Source organism: Oryx dammah, unplaced genomic scaffold, assembly GCF_014754425.2.
Source record: "Oryx dammah isolate SB20612 unplaced genomic scaffold, SCBI_Odam_1.1 HiC_scaffold_25, whole genome shotgun sequence".
In the NCBI taxonomy this organism is placed as follows: domain Eukaryota; kingdom Metazoa; phylum Chordata; class Mammalia; order Artiodactyla; family Bovidae; genus Oryx; species Oryx dammah.
This window is the reverse complement of record NW_024070209.1, coordinates 72,819,195-72,832,395: the sequence shown is the minus strand read 5'-3', so window position 1 is coordinate 72,832,395 and position 13,201 is coordinate 72,819,195. Positions and strand designations below refer to the sequence as shown.

Here is a 13,201-nt window from a genome sequence, read left to right as displayed (position 1 = left end):
TCTCCCGGCAATCCTGATTCCAGCTTGTAACTCATCCAGCCCCGCAATTCTCATGATTTACTCTGCATATAAATTAAACAAACAGGGAGACAATATACAGCCTTGCTGTACTCTATTCCCAATTTGGAACCAGTCTATTGTTCCATGTAAGGTTCTAACTGTGCTTCTTGATCCATATACAGGTTTCTCAGGAGACAGGTTAAGATAGTCTGGTATTTCCATCTCTTTAAGAATTTTCCAGTCTATTGTGATCCACAGTCAAAGGTGTTCACATAAGTATACGTTTTTCTGGAATTCCCTTGCTTTCTCTATGATCCAACAAATGTTGGCAACTTACTTTGTACATCTGAAAATTCTTGATCCAAGTCTAAAGCCTAGCTTGGAGGATTTTGAGCATAGCCTTACTAGCATGGGAAGTGAGCACAAATCGCTGGTAGTTTGAACATTCTTTAGCAGTGCCCTTCTTTGGAATTGTGATGGAAAACTGACATTTTCCAGTCCTGCGGCCACTGCTGGGTTTTCCAAATTTGCTGACATCATAAGTTTATTATTAAAGCAAAAAGTGTTTTAGAAAAGTTTAACAAAAAATGAAAATAACATTCTTAATCTCATCAAAAGATCCACTGAAACACCCCATGTAATGTCTTAAGACAATTCTTCCTTCTGAATTATACTCTGTGGATGTCTACATCCTAATATGATAGCTAGACAAATTTTATTCCAAATCCTGACATTTCTGATAAGAGGGTTCTTTTTCTTTATAAGCCTTACAGGGCACCCAATTAAGAACATTTACAAAAAATATTATTTTCGTTATTAATACCTTTGATACCACTTCTTTACACGTACATACAAAAACCATTTAAAAAATCTTAAGGAGTTCTAAAGGTGATGGCTGAAAGAAGCCCCAGAAGGGTTAGAAAACTGCTAATATGCTTGAAAGAACACACCTGTCGATCCACCTCTGGAAGTAGTAAAAGCAGTCGCTGTTGGCAGTCTCCAGGAAGGACTGAAAAGGTGTGTTTGTTGATTAGCGCTCGTAGGTTTGTATTAACCAGAATGGAATCTGGCGTCTCAACATCAATCTCAGCACATTTAGTTCTCTTCATTTGCCCTGTAAAAACATGGAGAAGAATCACCTGGGCCTTCTTCACATTCCTGTTTCTTTCTAAACTATACCTTGCTCTATATTGCAAAAAAGCCACGGCTGTCATTATTTTAAAATATCACACTATGAAAAAGGTAACACTTAAGGTTCTTAGAAATAAACAAAGCAAATTCTGTTCATTCATAAAGGATAAAAAAAATGTTATCTCCCCAACAAAACTGGAATAAACTGTAAAAGTGAATCTTTTGTCATACTAAAAAATGCATTTTATGTTTGAGATTTGATCATTTCCCTAATGGAATTGAGAAGTTTATAACAACATATACACAGAATGACTGAAAAGTGGAAAATTCAAATATCTCTATAAATTACACCAAGGCTCTTTTTCTCTTCCCATAATTATTTTCATCAATTTTCTCTGCATTAGCTAAAAATGTTACAATTGATCAGCTTAGCAGTTATAGGAAGTCTGTTCACAATAGGAAGGTTTCAGTCTTTCTAGACACTGATGGAGGACACAGTTTAAAACATAAATGGAATCTGTGGCTTTCAATTCTACAGAATTTTCTCACATTATTTTTTTTGTATTCTTGCATTATTATCCCTCTTTCAATTTCTGGTCTTTCTGACATTTCCACTATTTAAGACATTGGACAGGCTAGACTCATGTTCCCACTTTACCTTCTCTCTTTCAATCTCTCCTTTGACCTATGTACTAGGAAATTTTTCCACCTCTAACTTTTAGTACTTCTACTAGAATTTTTTATCTCTGCTCCCATAGTATCTAATATCCTGGAACTCTTTATTTTCTGATTTTTTAAAACAGTAGTATTCTGTTCTTTCATGGATGTGATATCATCTTTTATATCTTTCTGTGAATACCATAGCTTTTAAAGTTATTTGTTTAACGTTTTCTCCTTCCTGACTTATCTCTACTTTTGTGAGTCTATATTTCAGATTCTCCCATGATGGAGGTTTTCTTCAAAGGTAATCACAAGCAAAAACAGGTCCTAGGAAGACTGACTGAAAGTTCTGGTGCCGGGGTGTGTCTTGTAGACTGATGAGCTGCACAGAAGTCAATTCCAGATGATCTCTTTTAGCTGGCAATCAATAAAGTTGCCGGCACAGTTGTTTGGTTTTTTTTTAGGCTATTCAATTTCTTTAAGTACCAACCCTTCAATCTCTTGCTGAAGCTTAGGTGGGGAGGAAGAACAAAGTAATGCAGATAGAAACATGCCCCACTACTAACATTCTGGACACCAAGCAAGCAGGAGGATCACTATTCTGTATTTGTGTTTTACTTCATTTCCCTGATTCCAGTATACTGCCTCCTTATCTGTCCTCAGTTATGTATGGTGTCTCTAAATTTAAAGTCTGTAAGATTTACTTTCACCTCAAAATAAATCTCTTGTCTCCTGCTAGGCTAAGGCATCAAACTGCTTCTTATTACCTTTTAAAGAAGGTTCTTCTTTTCAACCCTATGCTTCATCTTCTCTAAGACATGATATTTCCAATTCTTAAACCCTTCTGGAGTTCTACAGGCTCAGCTGGCTTGCTTCCTACTGGCACCTGCTCCTCAGCTCTGTGAAAAACTCTATCCAGTTTTTATCTTTCAAAATTTGGTGATATTGCCTGTCCATCTGTTATCTTCTTGTTTTCTTTACTCTTTAGGGTTTAATCTTTTGTTTTTCCATATTCTTGCTTTAGTGGGACTTAGAGGGAGCAGGAAAAGTGGTTCAGTTTCCCATGTTCAATTATAAGCCCTTCTATGTATACAGAGATAAAATATAAATAATGCTGGATAAAGAAATCCCTTGTCAGAAAGAGAAATTAACCACAAAAAGACTGATAACAGATCTTATTCTGAAATGAAGTTTGATACGCAGGAAAGGAAGAACATGAAAATAGTCAAGAGCTCAAAGGAAGCAGCAATTAAGCCTGGCAGGGAACGAACTTCAAACACAGAGTTGACAATTTAATGTCTGAGAACTGAGTCCTTAGTAAAGTAACTTACTTGTGTGGAGCCTGTCAGACCTCTGGAATGACTTCTTCCCCAGGCCCAGCAAATGATTTTCCACTTTAACCGAAGAAGAAGAAAAGCTAGAGTTTGAGTTCTGAGGGCTGCTTGACTGTCCGTCAGATTGCTTTCCTTCCCATATTGCTAGGGGAAAAAATATATAACCCTGAAGTTATAGATAGAAACTAATCAATCAAAAGAACAATTAAATCATACAATGCTAACCAAAAGGTTATCAAGGAAATCAAACCAGTCAATCCTAAAGGAAATAAATCCTAAGTATTTATTAGACGCACTTATGCTGAAGCTAAAGCTCCAATACTTTGGTCACCTGATGCAAAGAAACGACTCATTAGAAGAGACCCTGATGCTGGGAAAGATTGAAGGCAGGAGGAGAAGGGGATAAAAGACGATGAGATGGCTGGATGGACATGAGCTTGAGCAAGCTCCAGGAGATGGTGAAGGACAGGGAAGCCTGGTGTGCTGCAGTCAGTCCATGGGGTTGCAAACAGTCGGATGTGACTGAGCAACTGAATAACAACAAACCAAAAGGAGTTATGTTTGAGGCAATGTGACCCTGCAAATGTGTTTTGAGTCTGAGAATTAGGAGTCAAAAGTGAATAAAACCCCTTTCTTCCTCCCAGCACATTATTTGCTTCTAGTGGTAAATTTCCTGTCTAACAAAAATGCAAAGTTCTACAAGACATGGTTTAAATCTGGCAAACTCATAAATAAGCTGGCATTGAACTGAACTGTGTAACAAAAAAGCCTATACCTCGAACCAGTTTAAATTGAAAAGAAAATAAGCAACAGTAACAAAAAATCCAAAGGCCCGTGGATATGTCCAATGGAAACTCAAAGGTATTATGCACTCTTAGGAAAGATTTATATTTTTAAAGGAGAGAACTTGTAGTGTTCAGCTTGAGGAACTTGGAAACATCAGCTTTATAAGGTTACTAATTGGAGGCTTCGAAATATTACTGTTAGCATTTTGGGAATGAGTCACTGACCTTATTCTAACATGCAAATCCCAATGATGTACTTTAAAATAATTGTATGATTACTCTGCATAAATTTCTTCATTTACCCTAAAAGGATTTATACTGAGCATTTGGCAGTATAAGGATTATGTAACTAAATACAATAATTTAAAAATAAATAATAGACTATATGGGTTTGGTATACAAAAATACTGGAAAAGAAACTTTCGCTGAAAAGACACTTGGTCTGCCTACCAGGTTTGGCAGGTACAGGGTCACTGGATGCTTTGACAGTCTTCAGAGAGAGGTGCTGGTTGGAGGAGATGGACATGCTTGGCCTGCATTGCTGCTGCTGCTGTTTCTTCTGTTGTTGCTGTTTTAGTGCCTAGAAAGAGAAAACTGACTGTAAGAAACAAAACAAATCAGTTTTTAGTAATAACAAATAATAAATGACTTCTTTTAAGTGGTGAGGACCACGCTGACTATACAATTCCTGTGAAATCTACCCAAGTAAACAAAAATCTCAATTAAACTAATTAAACACAGGCCTAAATGAGCCTTAAAATTTGGACTTTTTACCTTTACCAATATTCTCCTGTATATAAATCTGAAAAACTGTCATTAACATTTTTTAGAACTTAAAAATCACCAATAAGCCAGGGATTTCTCAAACTTGTAGTAGCAGAGAATTAGATACTTTCGATCATTCTGAAAACAGAATTCTAAGCTCTGAACCAAGAACGGTTCTCATTTGTATCAACTTTATCTAGAAATATAAATATTTCCCTTATATATGCTTCAGAGGTACTGCAGTTGAACAAAAAGTAGTAAATAACTACTTGAATTTGAGCTTGTGTAAGAGCAGTAAGATTTGGCCCAATGATAAGATTTGGCCCAATGATCAAATGACTCTCAGAGATTTATAGCAATGTGGTAAACGAAGGGAGGGAAGATTAGAAAACACTGGTTCTATTAATAAGAAGTATGGTTCCTTCTGGTTACTTCAGAATATTTTAATTTCTATAATGTTCTTATAGAATATACTAAACTAGAATGAAGAGAAGAATAAAGAGCTTCTGAGGTTTTAATCATGAAGATACATAAAGGCAACTGTTTAATTCAAGAGCTTAAAAAAAAAAAGACAAAGAAACTAATACTACATTTCAGGAAAAGGATGAACATCTATGACCTCACTAAAATGTCAATTGAAGCTTTAACTTTCAAGACCATCAGGTAGAAAAGTGTGGAATAACCAACTGCCTACTTGTTTCCGATTCTTTCTTCACAATACGGTTTTCTCCTACTTCACATTCACATGTTGTTCTGGCTATGCCATATAGGCACAGTGGCAACACTTGATTTCCTTGATCTAAGTAAGCTGTTAGTGGAGAAAAGAATACTCAGAGTCTCTGGTATCTTCTGGCTTACGTTTCACTTATAACATTTATAATAGGTGAGGCAGAAACATAATGTCAGTTTTGTCTGATCATTGATGATAGCTTATCTCTCATTCTTTGCAATCAGAATACAAAATGTTTGTAGGCTTCCTGTGTGGCAGCCACTAGTATTTATTTCTTTCTATTCGCAGTATGTAGGTCATTCTAGGTTAATGCGAAATTTAATAGAGCTACTTGATCTTATCTATTTCTGCTATGATCACATAAATTCAGATGTAAGATAAAAACGAAACAACTTACAGCTTCTCTGTTTTAAGAACTGCATTCAGTTTCCCCCTCCCTCAGTAGTATACAAACCCTGTTCCTAATTTTAAAATTTAAAAAACAAACAATAAAAAGAAACTGTGGTAAGGATAACTTATACTGAAATGTTTTCTCACCTAACAATATGAAAAACATACACAGGAGGCAAAAACTTTACATATTAACAATCTAATTTACATAATTTCCCATATTGATATTCTTTAAAGAAAATACAGTTATCTGACTCCTGAGATTACAAGAAAATAATACAGAGTAGTTTTTACGTCATGAATAAGGTAACAAGTTACAGTCATCAACTTATTTTTCCTTACTGAGTTTCTTCTACACTTACATCATATGTGTGTGTTGGTGCATATATACATATTCATGTTTCCATTAAAAATATATTATTGTTCTGGGTATATATGTCAGATATGTGTATGTTTTTAATGACTGCTGTAACACATCTTGATTTTAACTATTAAACATTATAGTGTGGTGATGTATATATGTGCAGAATAATTTCATTACAAAGTAAACTTTTAATCCTATATAACTGTCTAATGTATGGATATGCCACTGTTAATGAAGCAATTCATGTATGTATCTACTTGTAAATTTTTCCTATTACAAACTTTAATGCAAACATTTTTCTGTGTATGAATACATGCATTTTTCTAAGACAAGTTTCCAAATATTTAACTGCTTAGTCATAGAGTATGTGCACTTAAAATTTTAATAAATATTATAAAATTTTTCTCCAAAATAGCTATGATAATTTATATTCTACAGCAAACTACAAGTAGTCATTTTCCCACGTACTTGACAGTGCTTGATGTTATAACTAAGCTCTATTATATATACCAATCTAAGGATAGAAGTGGTCTGTATTCTTAATTATTAGTCAAATTTATATGTATTGATAACCTGCATTTCAAAAAAATGAAAAGCTAGTTCCTTGAAAAGCCCAGTAAAATAGTCAGCAAGTAACACTGAGAAAAGATACATTATAAACAAAGAACACTGAGGAACAAAAGAAAAACACACAAAAAAATCAAGTGAACTAGACCATTTTTTAAGAAAAATAAATTTCCAAAATGGGCAAATAAGAATCAGAAATCAAGAGTAGTACTAAATGAAACTGAAACGTCCTAGCAGTAAAAGGTAAGATCTGCAAGACTAATTTCTATTATTTTTTTCCAAAAATCTAGAAAAATATAGAGAGCTACAGAACTTAATAGACGCTAAGAACAATCTTGATTCCAAAACTGTACAAGGATGGTACAAGAAAATAAAATCTAAGCTAAACTCATAAAAAAGAAAATTCCACTAATATATTAAAAATGATGTAACAAACATAATAGGGTTTATTCCAGAGAGTTAACTATAGATTAACATTAGAAAATCTAGCCCTGGAATTCTGCATACTGGCTGACTTAAAAAGCTACCTGATGACTTAATAAATGCTGAAAAAAAATCAACCTGAAAAAATTCAGTACCTACTTGTAACACACACACACACCCCTCATAGCAAATTGGAAACTAATGAGGAACTTTTAAAATGTGATTAAAAAAGTATCTATGACAAAGCTGTAACACAGAGGTGCATAAATTATTAAAAACAAATTGGGAAACTGTATAAAATTTTTCCTTAAAAGGACTTAATGTCCTTTCAAGAAACTGTCATTGACTGCCAGAAGCATGCATTTTTAATGTACGAGCGTATACTTCTGTAAACAGAAGAGCATGATTACCTGCTTTAGTGCCTTCTTGCTGTGCTTCTGTGATGAAGAAATGACTTTACCTGCCGGAATGGTAGGAGATGGGCAGCCCGAATGAGGAGAAGATGGCTGTGACAGCCTAGATGATACTAGGGGGAGAAAAACGATAATTCCAAGTTTTGTTATCAGAGGCGATATCAAGCACCATTCCTTTCCCAATCATATAGTGCTACCTGTATTAAGAACTGTGACCAAACACTTTTGGGAAGGATCTTCTTTTTGGAGGTCTACTGCAAACAGCCTCCCTTTTCAGTTTATTTCCTCAGAAAGCTCTAGTGAAGGATGATAGGATGGGGAAGGGATGAATGTTAGTATTCATTACTTCTCATTCTTTAATTGTTTTCAATAGAATTGACTGAAGAAGCAGGAAGCAGAATATAAACCGTAAGTCATCAACTAAGGTAAAGTTTAGAAAAGATTCTAGAACCTACTGGACAGTATATATGTCCTTAAGGTAAATCTAGTAACAACATGGTATTGTGGGAGAGCCCTGGGTTGATAGAATGGGTTCCAGTTTCCCTTATCTTTAAAATGAAGGCAATAAGGTCATTCCAGCTCAAACACTACCATTCTCTAATTCTTATATTCCTTCAACTCTGATATCCATGTGAAAGGGTGCTTTAGGACTTCTGATGGAATCAGTGTAGGTATACATAGGATGGAACCACTCTCTACTTCATCACTAGCTGTTTTATCAGACTCAGCCAAACCTCAGTACTGTGTGAAGGGTTTTCCCCAGCAAGGGTCTATACTTCTTATAATAAACACAATTAAGATCTTCATGTTCTCTAAAGTTAGACAGTGTATAATTTATGATACAAGATAATAAAGAAATTGCTGACTCAGACTCAAAAATAAAAATGACGACAACAGTAGACAATGTTAAGAAGACTTGTCATACTTAACTTCAGCTTTGTATCCCAGCCTTAACTGGGGGTTTATATATGGGAAAGAAAGTGTAGTATTAAAACAACAACAACAACACGTTAATTGTAACATATAAAACAAAAAATGGAGTTGGATAATTCTTGAGATGGTTAAGCAACAAAAAGAAACTAAATTCTTAGTGCACTCAGATGCTGACCAATTTTTTAAAATAACAGTTTCACTGAGATACAATTCCTATACCAAACAGTTTACCTGAAGTGTAAAATTTAATGGCTTTTAAAATATTTGCAAAGTTGTGCAACCATCATCAGAATCAATTTTCATCACCCATTAAAAAATTCTGTACTGGTTAGCTGTCATTCTTCTTTCCCCCTAACTGACTTTCCTCTTTAGTGATGGGCTTTTTTTTTTTTTTTTTTAATGAGTGTTTTAAAGATTCATCTATGTTTCAGCATGTATCAATACTTTATTCTTTTTATCACCAAATAATATTCTACTGTATGCATATACCACATTTTGTTATTCATGAGCTGACAGACATTTGGGCTGTTTTCACTTTTTGGCCATTTTGAACACTCATTAGCAGGATTTTGTGTTGGACATATGTTTTCAACCCTCCTGGGTTCATATCTAAAAATGAAATTGCTGGGTTTTTCAGTAACTCTATGTTTAAACTTTTTAAGGAAGTCCTAAATTGACTTCTAAAATGGCTGCACCATTTTTACAATTCCATCAGAAATGTATGAGTGTTTCAATTTTTCCACTCTTGTCAACACTTGCTATTGTCTGTCTTGATTTGACCAATGTTTTTAATGGACATTATGAAAATAAAGCTAAGAACTATTAATATTTAACTGTATTTACTTTCTTAATAGTTTGCAGAAATCTGAGAATATACATGTCCTCAACTCCCCCAATATCTAAAAATAAACAACCAACCAACCAAAATGACCCCAGTAAAGAATGGAAGAATTCTAACTGTGGCCTGGAAAACAGACAACAACGCATCTGTGATTACCAGGGCAAACCTTTGGAATGTTTCCCTTTAAGGCAAAAGCCCTTCCTAGCAAATGAATCCATAAACATATCTTGAAGCCAACTAAAATAAATCAAGAAAATTCCAGGACCTACCAATGAGGAAAATCTCCCAGAGTTGACTTAATATCAAATACTGGTCTCACAACTTTAATGAAACTTTCAAATATTAAAGGTTCAGAACTACAAAGAGCAAGCACAATTTAAACACATGTTGATAAACTCATCTCTTTTACTCCTTTCTAGTGCCTATGCTATCTCTAAGACACATGAACTTTATTAGAGTCAACAAGAATATCACCTATCTGCCTAATGCTGTGCTAGGTTTATTTGAACAGAATTTCATTGAATTCTTATAACTATCCTCTAATGCGAAGAACCGACTTATTGGAAAAGATTGTAATGCTGGGCAAGACTGAGGGCAAGAGAAGAGGATGAGATGGTTGGATGGCATCACCAACTCAATGGACATGAATCTGAGCAAACTCTGGGAGACAGTGAAATCTGGCATGGGGCTGCAAAAAGTTGGATACGACTTGGCAACTTGAACAATAAGGTAGGTACAACTTCTCTTTCTACTCCCACCCAATCTCCTCCAATTCTACCCTCTGAGATAACTAAATGGTATCCTTGTTGACATTTTTCTATGCAAATAAAAATATGAAAAATTTCAAGGATGTGTATTTATATATAAATATTAAATGTAAACACCGGCATATTGTGATGGTATTATCTAAATTTTCCTTATCTAGAAATTTAATCAGCCTGCGCAAGGACTCAGGTACTAAGGAGCACAACTAACATTTGAACTTTGCATAGTTTCAGAAGAGTGAGTACTTGCAGTGCGTTAAGTGGTGGCCACTAAAAGTCTGTCCATGTCCTAACCCCCAGAAATGTTATATCATTTGGAAAAGGAGACTTGGCAGATACAACTGATTTTGAGACAAGGAAATCATCTTGGATGATTCCAGTGGGTCTTAAAACCAAATGATGAGTTACCTTAAACACGAGACAAACACAGAAGGGAAGTCCATGTGAAGACAGAGGCAGAGGCTGAAGGACCATCTTCGTTTTAGCAGCTACACAAAATTTCGTTGTGCAGATGCATCCTAATTTCTTCAACTGGACTCTGATGAGTAGTTTAGTAATTTCTAGTCTTTTGCTCTTATTATTACACTGTTTTAAACACTGGTTTCTAAGGTATTGTACCAAGAATGATACCATTATTATCTAAAAAAATGCAAATTACTGAATCCCAACCCAACTCTACTGAACAAGAAACTGTGAAGGTATGGCCCAGGAATCTGTGTCTTAATGGGCTCTCCAGGTGATTCTGATGCATGTTCAACTATAATATACTGAGAAACCAGCTTTCCAAAGTGATTTAGAACTTGAGGCTCATTAAAGCCAGTTTTACTTATATATTATATAGTTTACTGAAGTAGTTTCAGCTTGTTGGATACATCTGTACCATCCACTGGGTATAAGCTCAGAAGGCACCACTTTTCAATACAGCATTGGGAATTTTCCATTTCAACAAATGATTATCATATGGAACAAGGTCCACAGGGTAACAGACTATTTATATTAGATGCATTTGAATTAAAAGAATTAATAAATAATCTCTTAGTATTTTATTTTTTCTCCTGAAGATATTCAGTGAGACCCTCTGAAGTATTAGAGGGACTATCAGAAATAATGGAGCAGTAATATCAAAATTGAAACTGAGCTTTATACAGTTAAAGGATTAACTGTTGAAAGACTGATAACAATTTAAGTTCCCCAAATTGTTTTCATGGTCAAAAAGAGCAATACTTCTCTTAAGGGAGAGTTTTAATTTTCACAAATTAATAATAAAAATAATTTTACCATTAAAAATATATGAAGACAATAATAATAATAAATAATTTTATCAGAAGATAAAAACAATAATACATGTAGTTGTTTCATGCTGCAATATCATATTTCAGGGAAATGGCAGACTTCACTTAGATACGATCCTACCAAAAAAGCAACAGAAAAAGTTGATTTTAATCATTTTTCTGGTGTTATTCCATCTTACCTTGACTTGGAATTCCATAAAGCTCTTCTCTGAACATTGTTTCCTGTCTGGAAATTAGGAACCAAAACTACAAACTCCTAAGTTCTTCCACCTCACACAGAAATCAATAAACTAGTTTTAACATTAGCCTGAATTTCAAGGTTCTACTCTCTGTTCCTATCTGGCTGAAAGGTACACCTATTTCAAGAGAGTCTCTATCGATTTCCAACTAGAAGTATCAGTTTTGCTGTCAGAGCTCTTTATTTTTGTACATAAAAGGAAGTGGGTTTCGATACTATCTCAGTGTTCTTCCTGTCTTACAATGCATTTGAAATAAAGTGATGTCAGATTGAGAGTAAAAGCTCTAAATAAGAAAACGGAATAGACACACATTTGTTTTACCTTTATTAATAACTGCAATTGTCCTAGAATTGTTCTGCAGCATGCTACTACTATCACTGCAAACTACAAGTTTTCCCTTTTAATTTGGACTGGACTACAAAAATACTCATATGTATACAATAGAAAACTAAAACTACATTTCTTTGCCTATGCCATATGCATGACTCAAGAATGAGACAAGTACATCCTATGAGAGACTAAATCATTCTTCATTATTGCTGGCTTAGCATTTATCCATTTAAGATATCAGAGCTGCCACATGAAGTTCATCCTAGTCTCAGTTTAACAGGCTACAATCAGAAAAGATCTTAAGATCTCAACATAAACTGAGGCTAAGTAGTTAATACTGTGACAATTTCAAGAAGAACGCATCAGAGGCAGTTTGAAAATAATTTATGTTGACTACAATTTTGAATTTGCTATAACCTTGATGTTAATATCTTCTATTATTTTGCCAAGTATGGGGCAAGGTTGTAATATTTTAATCTACCCATTAAGTTACTGAGAGGAGGAGAAGGGGACAGAGGATGAGATGGTTAGATGGCATCACTGACTCAATGGACATGAGTCTGAGCAAACTCCAGGAGTTGGTGATGGACAGGGAAGTCTGCAGTGCTGCAGTCCATGGGGTTGCAAAGAGTTGGACATGACTGAGCAACTGAACTGAAGCTACTGAGAATGGAGTTCAACTGTTATTTCTTAAATCCTCCTGTAATCACAACACATTTACCTCACAGATAGCCTTTCACAACCATCTAACAATCACTACCTAAAACAGCTATTGCAGCCTATGAGCTACCAAAAAGCAAAGACCTACACAACCGTGACTTTGTTCCTAGTTTACTGACCACCTTTAATGCTGATTTCCCTGTTTCCAGCCACATCCAGACATTATGAATCTGTTTCTCTTGCTTGATGACCTGGTTTGGTTCCTAATCCTAGATCAACAATTCCCAGACTTAAAAAGAAAAATGTAAACTGGAGGGAAGCAGAGAAGAGAAAGAGGCCTAAATACTTTTGGCTCTATCTTCCAAAAAAAGAACTAAAAAAAAAAAGGCGGGGGGGGGGGGGTCCTTTAGTATAATCTGAGAAACATTAAGACCCTGGACACATCTCTCTTCACTACTGACTGGGATTACTTTTTAAAAATACATATCAGGAATACTGAGGATTTCCCTGGTAGTCCAGTGGTTGAGAATCGGCCTTGCAATGCAGGGGACATGGGTTCAGTGCCTGATTGGGGAACTAA

General features: G+C 35.0%; 1 protein-coding gene across 3 annotated transcripts in view; it reads right to left on the bottom strand.

Moving 5' to 3' along the window:
- Window positions 1-13,201, bottom strand: part of ASXL2 (ASXL transcriptional regulator 2) — a 114,265-nt gene that overhangs the window by 25,189 nt on the left and 75,875 nt on the right. For all 3 annotated transcript variants that reach the window (XM_040224476.1, XM_040224474.1, XM_040224477.1), the window contains 4 exons: window positions 7,560-7,675; window positions 4,361-4,490; window positions 3,123-3,269; window positions 951-1,114 (listed from right to left, as the gene is read on the bottom strand). In XM_040224476.1, the coding sequence (XP_040080410.1) occupies window positions 951-1,114; window positions 3,123-3,269; window positions 4,361-4,490; window positions 7,560-7,675 (557 nt within the window). The remainder of the gene's footprint in view (window positions 1-950; window positions 1,115-3,122; window positions 3,270-4,360; window positions 4,491-7,559; window positions 7,676-13,201) is intronic.